The sequence below is a fragment of the Hylobates moloch genome, unplaced genomic scaffold (assembly GCF_009828535.3).
Source record: "Hylobates moloch isolate HMO894 unplaced genomic scaffold, HMol_V3 SCAFFOLD_8, whole genome shotgun sequence".
NCBI classification, from domain to species: domain Eukaryota; kingdom Metazoa; phylum Chordata; class Mammalia; order Primates; family Hylobatidae; genus Hylobates; species Hylobates moloch.
This window is the reverse complement of record NW_026652283.1, coordinates 30,931,139-30,952,831: the sequence shown is the minus strand read 5'-3', so window position 1 is coordinate 30,952,831 and position 21,693 is coordinate 30,931,139. Positions and strand designations below refer to the sequence as shown.

Here is a 21,693-nt window from a genome sequence, read left to right as displayed (position 1 = left end):
AGTAGCTGAAGACATTTCAAAGGTTCCAAATCTGTTGTTTCTACTAAATTCTAGTTCCTGGAGGCTTGCTTTCTGCTGTGATTGGTCTCTTCTCATTGTGAGCTCGTGTTTGGTTGATAGTTCATTATCTTCCTTTCATAAGTTTTGGCGTAATGACCGAGTCTCAGATCAGCTCTCCCGTGTCCTCCAGGCCCCGTGGACTGTCTCCTAATCCCAGCACTGTCCATCCCAAGCTTTGTTTGCGCTATTCATTCACCATTACAATTTCAGCTTACTGTGTGTGTGCTGTTTTGTTTGTTCATTGGGTTTGGGGGCCTTGGAAAGTTCTCTTACTTCAATGTAAAGAAACCAAGCATTACAATTATTTGCTGTATTTTGTCCAGGATCCAGTTGTATTATAGCAAAACTCTTCTCAGAGTATCTACCTAGACTGTCATACCGACAGCAGCAAGAGTCAAAAACATATTTAATCGTGGTTATGTATTTCATTATGACTGTTTACATAGTCTTTCTGTATCCTAAAGTTATATAAACTTCAGCTGGGCATGGTAGCTCACACCTATAATCCCAGCACTTTGGGAGGGAGGTTGAGTCAGGAGGATTGCTTGAGGCCAGGAATTTGAGACAAGCCTGGGCAACATGGTGAAACTCGGTCTCTACCAAAAATACAAAAATTGGCTGGGCGCAGTGGCTCATGCCTGTAATCCCAGCACTTTGGGAGGCCGAGGCAGGTGGATCACAAGGTCAGGAGATCAAGACCATCCTGCCCAACATGGTGAAACCCCGTCTCTACTAAAAATACAAAAATTAGCTGGGTGTGGTGGCGTGTGCCTGTAATCCCAGCTACTCGGGAGGCTGAGGCAGGAGAATGGCTTGAACCTAGGAGGTGGAGATTGCAGTGAGCCGAGATCGCGCCACTGCACTCCAGCCTGGCAACAGAGTGAGACTATGTCGAAAAAAAAAAAAAAAAATTAGCCTGGTGTAGTGGCTCACACCTGTAGTCCCAGCTACTCAGAAGGCTGAGGTGGGAGGATCGCTTGAGCTCGGGAGGTCAAGGCTGCAGTGAGCCGAGATCACACCACTGCACTCCAGCCTGGTTGACCCCATCTCAAAAAAATTTTAAAAAGTTATATAAACTTCTATAAAAACTTATAATTTTTCTGGTTTTTGTGTTTCTTTGATACTTTATAAATTCTCCTGTTGTTTATGAAGTTTCAAGTTCCTTATCCAAAAATATGTTTCCGATTGTAAGTTAATAACTATATTGCTAATATTTAAATGTAATGATGCTACATATTAACATAGTTTGATCATGATTTGGTCAGCCATTGAGCTGAGTTTCATATGGAAAAAGTGAGGAACAAACTATGGAATGAAGCTGGAGAGAGGCAGTGGCAGTTTTTGGAGGCCTTGTCAGCCAAGTTAAAGATCATAGCCTTTCTCCTAAAAGGAATGGGAGACACAGAGAACAGTAGGTGTTCACAGTGTCATGAGCGAATATATTATTTGTGTGCTTAAGTGCAACAGTTCTTATTGATAGTTGTTTTAGCTTATTCTTCCTATTTTCCTCAGACTTATTTTTGACTCACTATGGTATTTGTGTGATCAAAATTAAATTGAGAGCAAACAGCTTTTTTTGAGGCAGAGTCTCGCTCCGTCACCTAGGCTGGAGTGCACTGGTGCGATTTTGGCTCACTGCAACTTCTGTCTGCTGGGTTCAAGCAATTCTCCTGCCTCAACCTCCCGAGTAGCTGGGACTACAGGCGGGCTTCACCATGCCTGGCTAATTTTTTGTATTTTTAGTAGAGATGGGGTTTCACCATGCTGGCCAGGCTGGTCTCGAAATCCTGACCTCATGATCTGCCTGCCTTGGTCTCCCAAAGTGCTGCGATTACAAGCATGAGCCACTGAGCCACCATGTCTGGCCCAAACAGCTTTTTTATCAGGGTAAGACTTTTAAAAATCTATCACTGAGTTTGCTTGAAATGATTTTTGGTATTGACATACTTGCCTTCAGTAAGCAAAGAAAAAATGTGTTTGCATGTGCATTGTCAAAATACTGTGCTATGATTTGAAAATAAACAAAATGGATGGTATGAGTTTGCAGTTACAGGTATGTCTAATTCTAAATCCCAGAGTAATTTCATTGTAATTATGAGCAAACAGTAGACCATTTTTTTTTGTTTTTTTTTTTGAGACGGAGTCACGCTGTGTCGCCCAGGCTGGAGTGCAGTGGCGCAGTCTCGGCTCACTGCAAGCTCCGCCTCCCGGGTTCACGCCATTCTCCTGCCTCAGCCTCTCCGAGTAGCTGGGACTACAGGCGCCCGCCACCACGCCCGGCTAAGTTTTTGTATTTTTCAGTAGAGACGGGATTTCACCGTGGTCTCGATCTCCTGACCTCGTGATCCGCCCGCCTCGGCCTCCCAAAGTGCTGGGATTACAGGCGTGAGCCACCGGAATTTTAAATGCTATAAACCTACACCAAAAATTTGACTAATATATTTTCTTTAATACAATTTATCTACTATAAATTGAGGGGGAGATATACTTCTATAAGCAAGGAGATAATGTGTTAAACTAGAAGATTTTAAACAATTCTATAATAGAGAAAAGTTATCACTGAGAAATAATACACATTTGCATCATATTCATTCATTCATTGGCATTCTGTAAATGTTTATTGTGTGTCTGGTGAGCAAAATATTCAAAGACAGTCTCTCCTGGAGCTTACAGCCCTGTAAGGGAGATAAACAATCAAATAATAATACAAGAATAAAATTAAAAGCTGTAATCAGTGCTATGAAAGAAAATGCAGGGAACACTGACAGGAGACATGCTGTGTCCGGTGGTTTGGAGGGAGTCCTCCTTGAGGAACTGGAGTTTGAGCCAACATCTGAAGGGTGAGCATAAGTTAACTCAGTGAAGCAGAGGAGAGAGGCAGGGAGCCATGGCCTTTGGGAAGTATAAGAAGCCAGTGTCACTGAAGACAGAGTCCAGAAAGAGGGCAAATTATGCAGGACTTTGTAGGCCATGATTAAGATTTGATTCTTTACCCAAGAGCAAAGGAAAGACTGAAAGATTTTAAATAGAGGAGGAATAAATCAGAGTAGCCTTTTTTTTTTTTTTTGAGACAGGGTCTTGCTTTGTCACCCAGGCTGGAATGCACTAGCACTATCTCCCTCTAGGCTGGTCTGGAACTCCTGGACTCAGGTATCTGCCCTTCTCGGCCTCCCACAGTGCGGAGGTTATAGGTGTGAGCCACCACACACAGCCAGATTAGCATTTTTAAGAGGGCGTCACTCCACTGTTCGGAAGATACTATAGCTTGGGGGAGGTGTAAGAGTGGAGGCCTGTAAACCAGTAAGAATGCTACGAGGACCAGTCACGAGCCTAGAAAAGAAGCCAAACTAAAACACCATGGACTTGGGTGCTTATAAGGAAGTTGTGGAAAAATAGATTGAAGAAATATTTAGGAAGTAAAACAGCGGGACTTTGTAAAATGGAAAATCTTTGGGTAAGATCGAAAGAGGTTCTGGGGATGACTCCTATGTGTCTGATACAGGACCAGTTGTATGACTGCCGCATTTCCTGCAATAGAGAGGACTGTGAGAGGGGACCGGGTTGGGAGGAGGGGGTGGGATGGGCTAAGAGAGACCAGGGAAGTTCGTGAGCAGTTTGGAAAGGATGTTGACGAACATCCAGAAGTATGAAGAGTCAAAGTCTTTGAAGGTCTTCTACCTTTCGAGGCCAGGAAAAGGATGAGTGAGCAGAGCTGGTCACAAACAGGGTTGAAACACCTTGATACGTACTTCTAGTGTTTATGAGGATGTTCCTTTTCTAACAAAAATCTGCCTTCTATGCTTAACATTTTCTCATTTATTATTACCTATAACTGATTACTGTTTAAATCGTATCCTTTAAATATGATTACTGTTCATTTTTCTTTTAAATTTAAGGTGGTTTGTTGGAAATGCTCCGACTACAAAGCTCAACTTGAATATGATGGTGGTAAATTGAGCAAAGTTTGTAAAGACTGTTATCAAATTATAAGTGGATTCACAGACAGTGAAGAAAAGAAAAGAAAAGGAATTTTAGAGGTAAGAAATATTAAATATTGGATATCTTTTAGATTTTTTTTTTTTTCAACGGACTCTTGCTCTGTCACCCAGGCTGAAGTGCAGTGGCGCAATCTCAGCTCACTGCAACCTCAGCCTCCCAAGTTGCTGGAATTACAGGCCCACGCCACCATGCCCGGCTAATTTTTGTATTTTTAGTAGGGATGGGGTTTCCCCATGTTGGCCAGCTGGTCTCGAACTCCTGACCTCAGGTGATCTGCCCACCTCAGCCTCCCAAAGTGCTGGGATTATAGGCATGAGCCAAAGCACCCCAGTCTAGATTTTTACAGAAGAAATAATATCCTCTTGGCTATGAGGAATACAAATAATATATCTTTGTTATTTCTTTGAGTGTTTAACAGTTTGTATAATGAGCAAGATTTATGCTTTTGTTCTATTTTGCTGACTTTTGGGATTCTGCTTGGTTGCATAGAAAAGGGGGGCTGCTATTTAAATCAACATGCATTTAAGAATGAAATACATTGATTTCGTGGCAGTAGCTATAGCCAAATATTTCAGTATTAATTGGCATCTCTTCTTATACCCAAATTATTGTAGTATGTTTTCTATAAGGGAAAGCTTTTACTCTCAGTTTCGTCATATTGGCTTTACAAACCACTTTAGATAAAAGTGCCATTACCTGACAGACTCTTCCAACTTATTTCTGTAAAATATCTAGTTTACTATAGTCATTTAATTGCCAGTGATGGTAATCTGATAACTACATTGAAATATTATTGAAATGTCTCCCAAGTTAATTTGACTACTGTTCTAGAAAAAACTCAGAACCCCCCCCAAGGCTGAGAACTATAACGCAGCTTATCTGAAATGAGTTTTACATCTGGAGATATTAACAATATAAGGGACAGGTTGTATAATAAGGCCTTTGTGGCAGTAAGTTCAGGGTAGCTTGGAAAGTCTATAGAAGAATAGGCTCAGGATCAAAATGCTATGTATCTAAAATCATAGACATACTTGGTTTAGTAAGAATCTCTAAAGAGGCTGGGTGCAGTGGCTCATGCCTGTAATCCCAGCACTCTGGAAAGTCGAGGCAGTTGGATCACGAGGTCAAGAGATCAAGACCATCCTGGCCAAATGGTGAAACCCCATCTCTGCTAAAAATACAAAGATTAGCTGGGTGTGGTAGCACATACCTGTAGTCCCAGCTACTTGGGAGGCTGAGGCAGGAGAATCGCTTGAACCCGTGAGGCGGAGGTTGCGGTGAGCCAAGATTGTGCCAGTGCACTCCAGCCTGGTGACAGAGCTAGACTCCATCTCAAAAAAAAATAAAAATAAAAATAAAAAAAAGAATCTCTAAAGAATCAGTAAGTATTTATTGAGCATTTACATTGTGTAAGCGTACAAGTATACCTGTATGTACACTTACAGGTGTACAAAGGTCACTTCTGTTAATTGATAAAGGGTTACAAACTTCAAGGTCCATTTGAGGCTAAGTGTAGCCCCACACACTAAAATCATTCTTCCAGGGTATAGATGTTACTCGTATGGCCTACCAAATTGGGGCTTTCGCAGGCAGTAAGGATGAAAAGACATGCTTCACTGGACATCAGGAACACAGCCTCAAGACTTAATAGCGACAAGTGATGAGACTGGCACAATATAATGAGTCGGGGAACTTGGTTTTCGGGTCAGCTTCAGGCCGTATCTCTGAAAAATCCCAGCTAGTATTTTAGAGAACCTTATACTTGGGGAAAAATTAATCAATTACTTATTAGCTCAACTCATATAATGAAATAAATATATAGTATGAAGTCCATACATAGGAGACAAGTATGTACATGCACACATTAACTTCAGTGCATATTTGATTCTGATTTTGTACCAACTAGTATGTTATATGCCCTAGAACAGTGATGAACACACTTTCCTGTAAAGAGTCAGAGAGAAAATATTTTAGTCTTTGCAGACCAAGAGGCCAAACCAAGGATATTACATACATATTTGTAAGAAGAGAGAAAACAAATTTCCACAATTTTTTTTTACAAAATTAAAATTATATTTATTTAGGCTTTTTAATAATATGGATCAGCTGGGCGCAGTGGCTCATGCCTGTAATCCCAGCACTTTGGGAGGCTGAGGCGGGGGGATCACAAGGTCAGGAGTTCGAGACCAGCCTGGTCAACATGGGGAAACTCCGTCTTTACTAAAAGTACAAAAATTAGCCCACGTAGTGGTGGGCGCCTGTAACCCCAGCTATTCGGGAGGCTGAGGCAGGAGAATCACTTGAACCTGGGAGATGGAGGTTGCAGTGAGCTGAGATTGTGCCATTGTACTCCAGCCTGGGTGACAGGGCGAGACTCTGTCTCTAATAATAATAATAATAATAAGGATCTACTAATAAGAATGGAATTCTTTGGGGAAGGATAGCCTTTCACTTAATTGGAATCTGAAGTTAGCGTTCCCTATCATCAAATTAATTGTAAGTGGTCCCGTAAAAAAACTTTCCCTGGCTCATGGGCCATACAAAAACAACTGGTAGGCTGGATTTGGCTTGTGGGCTATCGTCTGCTAACCAGTGCTGCTTTAAAAATTGTCTGTGGCCAGGTGCGGTGTGGCTCACGCCTGTAATCCTAGCACCAAGGCTGAGGCGGGTGGATCACCCGAGGACAGGAGTTCGAGACCAGCCTGACCAACATGGTGAAGCCCCATTCTACTAAAAATACGAAAATTAGCCAGGCCTGGTGGCGTGTGCCTGTAATCCCAGCTACTTCGGGGGCTGAGGCAGGAGAATTGCTTGAACCTGGGAGGCGGAGGTGACAGTGAGCCAAGGTTGAACCATTGCACTCCAGCCTGGGCAACAAGAGCTAAACTCCATCTCAAAAAAAAAAAAAAAAAAAAATTGTCTATGATGAAGCATCAGGTTTTTTTTCCTAAACTATCACAGATCAGTGTTTCTGTAAAATACACTATAATGCACTTGGTTATCATCACAAATTCAAATTGTTATAAAAGTTTAATACTTACTCCTTCTTTGTATGCTTACCAGAAACTGGTAACAAAACCATTTGCAGACCTGGAGACCAACATGGATAACACTGAGTAGCACTACCTGAAGGGTTTCGGAGACAGAAAATAGAAGCAAACCAGTTAGTTTCCATAAGGCATATAATAAAAACTACCATTTAGTTAAATGGTTTTATTCCCTTTTTTAGTATTTTTTTTTTTTTAGACAGAGTCTCGCTCTGTCACCCAGGCTGGAGTGCAGTGGTGCGATCTCAGCTCATTGCAATCTCTGCCTCCCCAGTCCAAGCAATTCTTATGCCTCAGCCTCCTGAGTAGCTGGGATTATAGGCATGTGCCACCACACCTGGCTAATTTTTTTTTTTTTCTTTTTTAGTAGAGGCAGGGTTTCGCTGTGTTGGCCAGGCTTGTCTCAAACTCCTGGCCTCAAGTGATCGACCTGCCTCTGCCTCCCAAAGTGCTGGGATTACACGTGTGAGCCACCGCACCCGTCCTTTTAGCCAACAATTTTTATATTAGGAGGCAAAACAGAAAAATTAAATGGCTCTATGTATTAGTCTGTACTCACACTGCTATAAAGACATACCCAAGACTGGGTAATTTATAAATAAAGGAGGCTTGGCCAGGCGTGGTGGCTCACGCCTATAATCCCAGCACTTTGGGAGGCCAAGGCAGGCAGATCACGAGGTCAGGATTTCGAGACCATCCTGGCTAACACAGTGAAACCCCGTCTCTACTAAAAGTGCAAAAAATTAGCCAAGCGTAGTGGTGGGCGCCTGTAGTCCCAGTTACTCGGGAGGCTGAGGCAGGAGAACGGTGTGAACGTGGGAGGCGGAGCTTGCAGTGAGCTGAGATCACGCCATTGCACTCCGGGCTGGGCGACAGAGCGAGACTCCATCTCTAAATAAATAAATAAATAAATGAATGAGGCTTAATTGACTCACAGTTCCATGTGGCTGGGGAGGCCTCAGAAAATGTACAATCATGGCAGAAGGGGAAGAGGCACATCTTACATGGTGGCAAGCAAGAGTGAGCAAGTGTATGAAGGAAGGACTGTCAGACACTTACAAAACCATCAGATCTCATGAGAACTCAAGATCACGAGAACAGCATGGGGGACACTGCCCCCGTGATCCAGTTACCTCCTATCAGGTCTCTCCCTCGACACATGGGGATTATGGGGATTACAATTCAAGATGAGATTTGGGTGGGGACACAATGCCTAACCATATCACTCTACAAAAATTGATTGCACTGAAAAAGTCTTTAATTAGGTGTACTCAAAGATTGCTGGTTACTATTTGCCTTTTTGCTATTATGTTCTTTCTTAATTGAAGTAGGTATAGCATTGTCGTTAAAAGTTCAGGCTCTGTTCTGGGCACAGTGACTCACCCCTATAATCCCAGCACTTTGGGAGGCCAAGTTGGGAGGATTGCTTGAGGCCAGGAGTTCAAGACCAGTATGGGCAATGTAGTGAGCCCCTGTTTCTACAAAAAATTTAAAAATTCTCTCCCAGCTGCTTGGGAGGCTGAGGCAGAGGATCAAAGTTCAGACTCTGGATCCAGACTCTCTGGCTTCAAATCCCAGCATGCCAATGTGTGATCTTGGGAAAGCTATTTAAACTCTGAGCCTCAGAAAAAATGAAAATACTACCTTCTCAGTGTTGGTGTGAGAATTAAATGAAATAAGACATGTATTGAGCTAAGAAAAGTGCCTACATAGTGAGCAATCAATAAACACTTAACTCTTTAAAGTCAAGGTTTAGTTATATAAAGAGCTAAAATTGGCTTAAATATTTTCCGTGTTAAAATGTTTAAACAATAATTGCTAATGAATCTTTTTTGGACAGTCCAGGGAAACATTTTATATAAACACATTGTACTTTGTGAATATTTCTCTATCTGATTTGTTGTGTGTTCATTCTCTCTTTCCATTTTTCTAGATTGAATCAGCAGAAGTATCTGGAAACAGTGTGGTGTGCAGCTTTCTTCAGTATATGGAGAAGTCGAAACCTTGGCAGAAAGCTTGGTGTGTGATCCCCAAGCAAGACCCTCTTGTGCTGTACATGTATGGTGCCCCCCAGGTATCTACACCACATCTGTCTGAAGGGACAGATGCCCTTGGGGGCAAGGGGAAGCGAGTGGACAGTGGACTCAAAATCTGTAGAACAAGAGTTCAGGCAGTTGCACTGTTTCATTAAAATTGAAAAATAGTGAGTAAAGTTCAGGTTTGTTGTTTAAGCTGATTGATTCATTTTATAGCCTATATTTTCTTCAGTCTGTGGATCATCTGTCCCCTTTCTTGTCTCATTCAATGGGTTTGAGAAAAGATGAGTTGAATTAGGAATGAGCATGAAGAGAAGGGGAAGCAAGAGGGGAGAAACAAGCCTTTTTAATGATAGGAAACATTAAGAAAAGACTCTTTAATTTTGTTTTTGTTTTTATTGTTGTTGTTGTGTTGTTTTCTTTGTGACAGAGTTTTGCTCATGTCACCCAGCCTATAGTGCAATGGCGCAGTCTTGGCTCACTGCAACCTCCACCTCCTGGGTTCAAGTAATTCATCTGCCTCAGCCTCCCGAGTAGCTGGGATTACATGTACCCACCACCACACCTGGATAATTTTTGTATTTTTAGTAGAGACAGGGTTTCACCATGTTGATCAGGCTGGTATTGAACTCCTGACCTCAGGTGATCTGCCCACCTCTGCCTCCCAAAGTTCTGGTAATACAGGCATGAGCCACTGCGCCCAGCCAATTTTGTTTTTTATTTTATTTTTTCTTTTTGCTCAATGGATAGATATCTGAAAAAGGAGTTTGAGAGGAAGGGGAACTTAAAATCAGTCTTGCATTATCATTCAGTAACAATTTTTTTGACAACCCCACGTATATGGATCTGAGATAAATCTATGGGAACAATGATATGCAGGTTTAGCTTTTAACAAGAGCAGCAGCAGGTCCTAAGATTGTGTTGTGCTTGAAGAACCAAATGTACAACACTTAAACCAGTTATGCATTTACTCTGAAATATAAAATTTTAAATATACCTGTTGCATTTCAGTCTATAAATTAAGGGCTGGTAAAATTATTTTATTTTGAAAATAGACTGAAAATGACAGGCTATATAGTTTACTCTCCTTTATTGCTTTTCCTATAAGCTTTCTATGTCCATAAATAAGTTGATGAGGGAATAAAGGAATCACCAAATACAACTGCCTTTAGTAATGAGATTATCATTAATGTTTGCTGGTTTAATACAGTATGATGGCGATTGTTTTCTTCCCCTTTTCACTGAATGAAGAGTTGAAAGGACTCTTTTCACAGAGAGGCGGGTGTAGTGTCTCTGAGTCCTAGCCGATTCGGGTGTCAGCTCTCATTCATTCAGCTGACACTATCAGTGGCCTCACGTACAGGCTGTGTACTAAGCAATGGGATTGCCCTCTGTGCCCATGGAGAACTCACTGTTTAAGTCTGTTTGGGACAGTGGTAGGAAGAGAGGTTTAGTAGGAGCAAGAGACACGCTTAACAAGCAAATACATCACCTGCTTTTAACGTCTGATGTTTTTTCTTTAGGACGTCAGAGCCCAGGCCACCATTCCACTTCTGGGCTATGTGGTGGATGAAGTGCCAAAGAGTGCAGACCTGCCACACAGTTTCAAACTGACCCAGTCCAAGTCCGTGCACAGCTTTGCCGCAGACAGTGAGGAACTGAAGCAGAAGTGGCTGAAAGTCGTCCTTTTAGCCGTCACAGGTGAGACACCAGGTGGTCCAAATGAGCATCCAGCCACCTTGGATGATCATCCTGAACCCAAGAACAAATCAGAATGCTGAACTCCTCCAGGACCAGCCACGGTGTGGGGGTCTCAAGACTTACAGCCCAAGACATTCCCAGCTCTTCTTACCCATCTGCTAGCACTTTATGTTGAAAAATAGAGGCTCATAAATGCATCTTCTGAGGACTATTTTTCCTATGTTTATGTACTCTTAGTGAAATTAGTGTGCAGAGTCATTCTACCGATAAAGTTTTGAAATGATGTGAAAACTGGAGCATTTTTTGAGCTATTGAGCATATTTTGAATATGTGCTTTTTTGTCTTGAAGAAATGGTATCAATTGATTCTGTCACCGTCAGGTTAGAATGAGCACTTTCATTTAAGAAATCCTTTCATGTCTTCTTCTCTTTCACATGTAGGACCTGGAACAGTTTGAAAGATATACCTCCATGTTGCCAAAATAGATCCATGGTGAAAAATACAGGGACAGTTGAGGCTATTGTATTAACTTATTTAATTTAGTTTATAAATCTCTAGCTGCATAAATGATGTCTGTTCTTTTAAAAAAAAAAAGAAAAAGGACAAATTGTTGGTGTTCAGATTTTCGATTTATGAAGAAAAGATAACTTGTTTTTGTAGAAATACTCCTGAGAATGTCTTAAGTATATAGCAATTATGTATATATAGTATTAAATATATATATTATACATGCTTTTCTCTTTAGCTTTAGGTTCATATTCATCTCTAATTTATTTTTTAAATATAAAGCATGGTTTATCTTGGAATTGAGCAATGTTCTAAACTGAAGAAATGTTTTGGTGATTTATGTTTTGCTGATTGGCATTTGAGGGTATTGATATTTTTCTAATAAGCGGTGATTTATGTGGCATGGGATATATTTGTGAATTCCAACAGTACTTTTAAAGTACCATTTTTTGTTTCTGTGCCTATTTAAAACAGTGCCTCTCTTAGAAGGTGCTATTAATATAAGATGAGGGTTCAGTTAATGCTTCAGTCTTGATTATTCTAAGATTAAAGTGCATTTTGGTCACTGGGACAGTCAAAGTCGTACAGGTTATTTTACCGTTTACAATCCTATAATTATTGCAGTAGTTAACATCAGCATGTACAAAAATTTTCACCAAAACCCAAACTTTATGAGACGCCTGACCTTTTACAGAACTAGGATATGTGGAAACCATATTTATCGTAATGTTTTTCTTTTCCGTAAGACGATTGAGCATGGTTAAGTAAGGTCTCTATATAATGAACACTTAAGATAACTGTATGGGCCTTTTCCTTTCTCAGAATGAAACAAAATCCACATGTGATAACCTATGTTTGGGGCGGGGGCTGGTCACATGATTCCTTGTCATGAAGGCTGCTCTTCACTCTTTTGTACTTGTGATTAAAATCTCACACTAAGTTTACTATTTAACTTCTTTTTCTCAAATTAAACCTTTTTTTATACTGTCATACCCCAAACATTATCACTTTTTAATGTACCAGTATGCTAGAAATCTACAAGAATGACCCCACTATCTTTAGTATGTAAGGATTACACCTTAGATACAGAATAGAATTTGAGACTGCCACACATTTATTCAGGCCTTGTTACTTTAAGAAATATCTTATTTTTTCCACCCCAAAGGAGCAAGTGAACCAATTATTGCTGACATAATTAGGTTCCCTTCCTCCATAAAAGGATTCTCAGCCGTGATCATTAACATTAAACCAAATACATGGAGCCAAAAAGAGATAAAAGTAGCTTCTTAGGCCCTATTAAATCAGGGAAAGACTAGAAGAAATTTTACCTTGCTTCTCTTTTTTAATGGCCAACGGGGTATGTGTGTGATGTATACTCAGAGTGGTTCTTTGGAAAATTAAACTATAGCTATAGATGATGCTTTGGTTTTCTTACTCTCAAGAAAAGAGAAGCAATGGAAATACAGAATGATTAACTGGGGAAGGACTTTTATAAGCGTGACTAGAACAATGGTAATGTATGGGCCAATGGGAAGATTTATGAGTCAGATTATTTTTGAAAACTATTTTTAAAAGCAAGAAGACTACACTTTCCCTACCGAAACAGAAGTAACATGGACACACTTAAGTTTTGGCTCAATAAATATCAATGTTATTTAACTTAGATCATTGAAAGAATACTCATGTAAAGATAATGTCATTATCATGCTCTTAACAGTCGTTATCTTTCATTTTTTAAATGAGAAGCATTAATACTAGAAGAGAATTTCTGGTTATCTGGTCACCATATTCACTTTCCACCCCACATTCTTCAGCTAAACACAAAGAGAAGCAGTGAAACAGCCTTACCTGCTTCTCTCTTACTAAAGAATCACTGATGTTTTTACTCAATGAAAGGTAAAGGAATACTGTTAGCCATTTATTAAACAATTCAACCAAGAGACCTCGAAGTGTGATTGATGATAAGAATAATCAATGCCTTTTCCCTTCCGAGATACTTGAGCCATCGTGACAACCTAAAAATATCATTGGTTGCTTTCCCATTTAAACCAACGTTCCCTGTGGGTCTTAATTCTTTATTTTCACTCATTTGGTGCTTTCCAGGTCATCTTTTCTTTAACGTGCCCTTCCTCCGAACTTTAAAAAGTACTTCCTTGACAAAATTTCTATTCATTACAAAACATTTCAATATTTTAAGCTTAAATTTTGCTTTTGCTGAAAGCCTACCATTTGACGTGTTAAGTATGAAATACAGTGCAGACTTTTATCTTGGTTTTAAGTGGAGCTCGATAAGAAAAAACACCAGCCACTTTCGTAATAATGGCATCACAGTGTCATCATGTATGCAAGCAATAAAACTCTTTAGGGTATGGTTTTATACTGAAAATTTAATATGAAGGCCCCTTGCCACAAGGATATAGATAATTATTAACTTTCTAGATGTGATATGGTAATTTGAATTGCAGAGTATAAGGAAGGGAAATGGGAAGGGGCATCACTCCTTGGATTTTAAATAACTATTAAGAACATTTTTACTTTAACAAAGAAAATGGATAGAAAAAGCACATTTTGTTTTCCATGAAGTTTAATTTGACATCAGGTTTGTGTACTTATCTTCACTAGGTGACTTAACTTACCCCAATTTTTAAAAAAATTATTAAACTTTTTACAGAAACTAACCTTTTAAATGTACCCTTTCCCCATATATATATATATATATACACACACACACGTTTGGATTTTTTTTTAAGAGCACTTGTTCTAGTTATAAATGTATAAAGAAAACGATAAAGTTTGTGGTACTGCAGGGTTGTTAAATATTCTTTGATGCTTTCTAAAAACTTTTATCAAAAATACTTTTGAGTTCACAATTCTGTTTTACTTTTCCTTGTCCCTACTTTTTGGAAACAGGGTGGTTGCTTTTATTTGTTTTCTGGTTATATTCAAAGCCTTAAGTTCTCAATCTGGGCATATTGTCTGTGATAAATTTCGATGATCTTTCTGGACTAGATACAACCTGAGTAGCAAGCACCAACTGGAGCAAGTAAACTTCTAGGGAACAAGTGTCTTGGGTTTTACAGGTGTCTTTGCTATAATGCAGAGTAGATTAATGAAGATTTCTATATCATATGATATTTGTGTTAGTGGATCTAAGATTAAGCACATGATATTTATAAGCTAAAATTAACTCAAAAGTCAAGAATGTCTTAATGTTTTCATTCTTAAATTTTATATTCTCCAAGAATGTATTAGTATATGAACTGTGGCCAACCAGTTCCTGTTCTTCAGACTGTATTGACATCTGTAGTGGATCATGTTGCTTCTTCATTCTTAGCAAATTTTATTAGAATCAAACTACTTGTTATTTTCATACTATTGTCTACTATAAATTCTCAGCTTTAGAAAATGACTATGATACATAAAGACCACTAGGTCAACTTTAAAAAACCCTTTCTGTGAATTTATACATGTATGTATATATGTAAAAACACTGTTGATTTGCAATTCTGTCTTTCCATAGAAATGAAGTTTTTCTATCAAAATTGTTTAACTTAAATATTTTAACATAAATTATTTACATGGATCTTTATGTATGATTCATCCTTATATATACCCCTTAATCACATAGTCATGAGAAGATAACTTTGCTTTCTTTACAGAAAGGGCAGAGAGGAATAAGATAAGAAACTGAAACAAGCAAGAATGAAGAGAGATGTGGGGGTGAGACTGCTGGTCTCCAGACCACAGCAATGTGTTTTAAGATAAGATGAAATATTTTAACTGCAGAAGGGATATAAAATATAAATCTATGTAATTACATGCTGATGGGATCCGTTGCACCCAGGTTTTTGACCTTGGCCTGTAAATGCTAGACTATGATATCTTGTTACTTTTTTTCTCCTTTGGGCTTTTAAAAAATAATTTCATTCTCAGATCATTTTCTGTACTGTTTACTGAGGCAAAAAAAAAAAAAATCTGAAGTCATTCATGGTTTTCTACTTTCTGGACTGAGCATTTGGTAGAATGCAGTATCTTTCCCTGTGTTTTGACACGAAATAGTACATGGCTTCTACAAGATAGTTTTAACTTGTTGGGGTCACTGGGAGTTATATGACGGTCAACCCCTTTTCCTAAAATTCATTGTGGTAGTTTTAGTGGAAAACGTAAATCAAGAAATCTCATATCATACTTTAATAAATAAATACCAAATACATAGTGAAATATAGGCTTGGGAAGAAACTAGTCTGTGGGGACCATTATAAGAGAATCACATTATATATTACACAGTATATGGATATTGGAATGTATCACTTGGTGGGGGGTTCTCTTCATTAGCCAAACAGTCATGTCTGTCTGTATATAAGACTTTTTTTTTTTTTTTTAACCAAACTAGCATTTCATTTTGTGAATGACAATTGACATTTTAAAATAAGCATAGGCCGGGCATAGTGGCTCACGCCTGTAATCCCAGCCCTTGGGAGGCCGAGGTGGGCAGATCACTTCAGGTCAGGAGTTTGAGACCAGCCTGGCCAACATGGTGAAACCCCATCTCTACTAAATAAAAATAAAACAAAATAAGTGTATCTGGGCCGGGCACGGTGGCCCATGCCTGTAATCCCAGCACTTTGGGAGGCCGAGGAGTTCGAGACCAGCCTGGCCAACATGGCAAAACCCTGTCTCTACAAAAATTAGCCAGGTGTGGTGGCACACGCCTGTAATCCCAGCTACTCGGGAGGTTGAGGCAGGAGAATTGCTTGAACCCAGGAGGCAGAGGTTGCAGTGAGCTGAGATTGCGCCACTGCACTCCAGCCTGGGTGACACAGCAAGACTTCGACTCAAAAAATAAAATAAGCGTATCTGGACTTTTCTTTTGAATTCTTGACCGATAAGTTTGAGAATGTATGTTTTGGGAATTTTACAGTTGACTCAAGTGTGGAAGTATACACAAGTAATTTTTCTTTTCTAGCTATGTGAATGTAAAATACTTGCAGATAATGTATATATTGTGTAATATATGTATATTTGGTCATAAAAGCAGATAATTGGAAACATTGTAAAATTAAGCACTTTAATTCCTATAAAATATTAAACATTTGTATCTTGTAAATAAACACATCCTTAAATTAATTCCAAACCTTTACATGGTATTTCAACTCATGTTCAGTTCACAGTGATTTCAGTTCTGCTCAGGAAAGTTACTCCAGTAAGATACTGATACTCCTACCTCCAGCCTACCCTCTGCCAAAAACAAAACCGTGTAAGTCTTTCAAGAATAAAGCTTATGACAGACTCAGGGTTCTCCAAGTATAGAAGCAGTGGCTTCTCTTCGTTATAACTCCAAGTATAGATCTCCAACACCCGACAAAACAGTGCTGCTCCATAGCCAAGGAAACGACTGTTTTGCTCCATAGTTTGTGGTGTTTGCCTACATTCTAGAGGCTTATCCAGTGGGCCCGCAGTGTCCGTGGGAGATTGGTTCCAGGACCACTCACAGGTACCCAGATCTGCTCATACTCAAGTCCTGGGCTCTCTAGAACCCACGGATACCGAGTCGAACCTCTGTATTGGTGGGTTTTGCATCCTGATGGAATACCGTGTTTTCATCCACATTTGGTTGTAAATGTGGAATCCATCAATGCCGAGGGCTATTTATTGAAAAAAGTCCACATGTAAGGACCTGTGCTTCAATTCTGTGTTGTTCAAGGGTCAACTGTATAGTGAAATAAGCACGAAAAGAGAAAAGAACTGTTGAGGCCGGGCGCGGTGGCTCACACCTGTAATCCCAGCACTTTAGGAGGCCGAGGCGGGCAGATCATGAGGTCAGGAGATTGAGACCATCCTGGCTAACACAGTGAAACCCCGTCTCTACTAAAAATACAAAAAATTAGCCGGGTGTGGTAGCGGGTGCCAATAGTCCCAGCTACTCGAGTGGCTGAGACAGGAGAATGGCGTGAACCTGGGAGGCGGAGCTTGCAGTGAGCTGAGATGGCACCACTGCACTCCAGCCTGGGCGACAGAGCGAGACTCCGTCTCAAAAAAAAAAAAAAAAAGTCTTAGTCCTTGTCTTACTGGTCATATGACCTTAGACAATTTAGCTGGATCCCAATAATAAATTCCTGTGGTCAGTACAAGAAACATCGCACTTAGGACTATGAAACGCTATGCAAATAATATGTCACGGAACACTTCTGAGATTCATACAGCTACTCAATTGGCTTTAGCCTTTTTAGAGCCCTGAAAAGGAATCCTAATAACTTTCACTGTGATTTCATAACTAAAACATTTCCAGAGATAACCCTTCGTAGAAGCCTATTAGCTTTTTTAGGACACAAAGAACTAATCAACAATTTTAAAATTGATGTTTTAAAGCAATTGGCATCAGCTGAAGGATTCTGTAAAATAAACATTGCCCTTGGCTCACCAAGGGACCCAAATGTGGTTTGGGTCCACATTACATCAGAGTGGCATCATTCAAGGCTTCTCAAACTCTGATGTACATACGAATCACCTGGGGATCTTGTTAAACTGCAGACTGACTTAGTGGCCTGCGATGCACTTCTAACAAGCTCCTGAGGGGTGCTGCCGCTCCTCAAACCATCACTGGAGTACCAAGCGTATAGTGGGAAGGACTTAGTTCCGAGACCATTGACTAGAAATTCCTGGCTCTACCACTTCTGTTTGAGCCTTGAAGACTTGTGAGACTTACATGAGACAATCATATATTGTCTGGCCCATGTGAGATATTCAGTTCATAATTGTTAATAGAGATCATTTTTGTTAACTCAAAAATTTGCAGCCCTGACTGCACATTTGAATCACCTGCAGAGTAGTTAGAGCCATTCCCTGGTCCCCGTCCCCGTCCCCCTCAAAATTTCTATTTATTTGTCTGCATTGGCCTCTGAGCAATAGTCGGTTCAAAAATTCCCCAGGTGATTCTGATGGAAAGCTTCATTTCAGAAGGACTGATAGAATGTTTATTCAGTGCTTAGTTCTGTGCTAAGTACTATATTTACATTGTCACATAAAAGCCTCACAATATTCTAAGATTCAGATAAGAAAACAGATTTGACCGGGCGCGGTGGCTTATGCCTGTAATCCCAGCAGTTTGGGAGGCAGAGGTAGGTGGATCACTTGAGGTCAGGAGTTCAAAAACAGCCTGACCAACATGGTGCAACCCTGTCTCTACTAAAAATACAAAATTAGCCGGGCATGGTTGCGCACGCCTGTAATCCCAACTATTTGGGAGGCTGAGGCAGGAGAATTGTTTGAACCCAGGAGGTGGAGGTTGCAGTGAGCTGAGATAGCACCATCGCACTCCAGCCTGGGCAACAGGAGTGAAACTCTGTCCCCACCTGCTCCCCTCCAAAAAAAGAAAGAAAACAGATTTTAAAAAGCTAATAATTTGTCCCTCGGCTCTTGATGTCCTCTCTACTACCCTTACCCATTTTAAATCCGATGTTCAGTCACTGATCACTCCCTCGCATTTACTCACTTCCCTCGCCACGTCTAGCTTCGTCTTGCTTGGCAAAACCAAATCCTCAGTTTACTCAGTTCTGTTTTCATGCTTGTACCCATGTGGCTGAACAAAGCAGACTGGTTTCGCCTAAAATTCATTACTAGGTCATCACTACTTCCTCCTGAGACCTCCACTGTATCCCCAATCCTCCATCCCAATAGATGACCTTCCCACTTTAATAAAATACAAGCAATCGGCAGGGGAGAGCCCTCCTACAACCGTACCTGAGCCACCTGTTGCCACTTGAGACCATAGACTCCCTCTCCCTGCCTATCCATGTCCTGTCCTAATTGGGTCCCTCACCTGTGCACAGTATCCAATTGCCCATTTGCCTGCCATTCTCCCTTTCTCATGTAATGTCAGATTCCTTCTTGAATCTTACTAGCCAAAACCCGCTATAATTCTTCCCAGCATAAGCCTCTTCACTCCACTTTTCCTCCCATTAGCAGCAACACTCCTTGAAAGAGTTTTCTATACTTACTGTCTCCAATTCCTCTCTTCCCATTCTTTCCTGAACTGGTTCCAGTCAGCATTTTGCACCCACCGTTTCACTGAAACTGCTCTATATCAAGGTTACCAATAACTTGTATGCTGCTAAATTCAATAGTCAAGTTCTCAGTCCTCATCTTAGTAGCACTTGACATACTTGATCATGCTCTCCTTAATTCACTTTCTTCCCTCGGCTTGTAGAACCTCAAACCTTGGATTTTTTTTTCTATGTATGTATTTACTTTAGGGATGGAGAGGTCTCTCAATGTAGACCAGACTTGAACTCCTGGACTCAAGCGATCCTCCCGTCTCAGCCTCCCAAAGTGCTGGGATTACAGGTGTGAGCCGTAGCACCCAGCCCCAAACCCCTGATTTTTCTTCTCTTGAACCCTTTCTTGGTCTCCTTTGCTGTTTTTCACACCTCTCAGGGGTGTCTCAGGCATAAGTATGTTGTGAACTATCTCCTTTATCTGCACTCATTCCACTAGTAATCATACATACTTTCATACTTTCATGCTGTCAACCCCGAACTTTATTTTATTTATTTTTTGAGACGGAGTCTCGCTCTGTCATCAGGGTGGAGTACAGTAGTGTGATCTTGGCTCACTGCAGCCTCTGTCTCCCGGGTTCAAGCGATTCTCCTGACTCAGCCTCCTGAGTAGCTAGGACCACAGGCACATGCCACCAAGCCCAGCTAATTTTGGTATTTTTAGTAGAAACGGGGTTTCACCATATTGGCCAGGATGGTCTCGATCTCTTGACCTCGTGATCCACCTGCCTCGGCCTCCCAAAGTGCTGGGATTACAGGCGTGAGCCACCGCTCCTGGCCCCTATTTTATTTTTACTTATTTATTTTTGAGACAGAGCCTTGCTTTGTTGCTCAGGCTACAATCAGTGGCGTGATCACAGCTCACTGCAGCCTCTGCCTCCCAGGCTCAAGCAATCCTCCCCCACTCCAGCCTGAGTGACAGAGCAAGACCCTGTGTCAAAAAGAAAAGAAAAAAAGAAAAAAAAAAGGAAAAAGAGAAAAAACAGGACTTCAAAATATAATGGTGAAAATCTTAACCTTTGCACAGTGGATTCTTGTTTTTAAAAAATCAGTCTCAGAGCTAGGCATCATGCCTGTAATTCACCTGGGAGGCTGAGGCAGGAAGATCACTTGAACCCGGAGTTCGAGACCAGCTTGGGCAACATAGCAAGACCTGCAGCTTAAAAAAAGTAACATTGGGCTGGGCGAGGTGGCTCACGCCTGTAATCCCAGCACTTTGGGAGGCCGAGGCGGGCGGATCACGAGGTCAGGAGATCGAGACCATCCTGGCTAACACGGTGAAACCCCGTCTCTACTAAAAATACAAAAAAATTAGCCGGGTGTGGTGGCGGGCGCCTGTAGTCCCAGCTACTCAGGAGGCTGAGGCAGGAGAATGGCGTGAACCTGGGAGGTGGAGCTTGCAGTGAGCCACGATCGTGCCACTGCACTCCAGCCTGGGTGACAGAGCGAGACTCCATCTCAAAAATAATAATAATAATAATTTAATAAAGAAAAAAATAAAAAATTTTTAAAAGAAAAAAATATATATAGAGAGAGAAAGACATACAGTCTCAGCCCACTACCACCACCATTATCACAGCACCTGGACTGTGAGGAGATTACAGGCAGCTGATGACTGTCCCAGAAGGAGCCGGAAGTGCTGAAGGACAGACGTCCTGAGGAAATGGGGCTGGCAGAGTGGACCTGGCAGATGGTTTGGATAACGAGCGCCTAGGCTACCGTCACTTTCTTATAGAGGAAGTGATTCATGCATTGTTTTGTCCTGCAGGTAAGTAAAAACAGAAAACCAGTTTGCTTACTCTCTTAGTAAAGGAAACTCTGCTTTTATAGAATAAGATTAGGGCCTCATAGCCCACTGTGGCATTTTCACAAAAATTGCTATTTTATGATGATCACTTAAATATGTCATTATCATACATTGAACAAAAATAATTACTGTGCAAAAAATTAACTTAAAAATTGTTTCCACATAGAATCATGTTTAAAAGTGGGAAAAATGTTTGCCATCTGAAAGATCATCTTGTGGTTTTTTCACTATCTGCTGAATTTGTGTGTATGTCTATGTATGTGCTTGAAGACGAGAACAGGAAGGCACAGAATGAATACAGGGTAAATGAACCAAATGATCCAGGCCCACAGTTATAAAACATAGGAGGAAGAACTCTCGATAAAAAATAATTATTTGCCACTTTGAGAGGACAAGGTGGGAGAATCACTTGAGACCAGGAGTTAGAGACCAAACTGGGCAAGATACTGAGGACCCCCCTATCTTTAAAAAAAATAGTGATA

At 40.6% G+C, this 21,693-nt stretch overlaps 1 protein-coding gene across 8 annotated transcripts in view; it reads left to right on the top strand.

The window, feature by feature from the left end:
• The window catches only part of FGD4 (FYVE, RhoGEF and PH domain containing 4), a 248,049-nt gene extending 237,009 nt beyond the window's left edge, over positions 1-11,040 (top strand). For all 8 annotated transcript variants that reach the window (XM_058442941.1, XM_058442940.1, XM_032159969.2 and 5 more), the window contains 3 exons: positions 3,957-4,097; positions 9,040-9,180; positions 10,666-11,040. In XM_058442941.1, the coding sequence (XP_058298924.1) occupies positions 3,957-4,097; positions 9,040-9,180; positions 10,666-10,923 (540 nt within the window). In that variant the 3' untranslated portion in view covers positions 10,924-11,040. The remainder of the gene's footprint in view (positions 1-3,956; positions 4,098-9,039; positions 9,181-10,665) is intronic.
• The last annotated feature ends 10,653 nt before the right edge of the window (positions 11,041-21,693 follow it).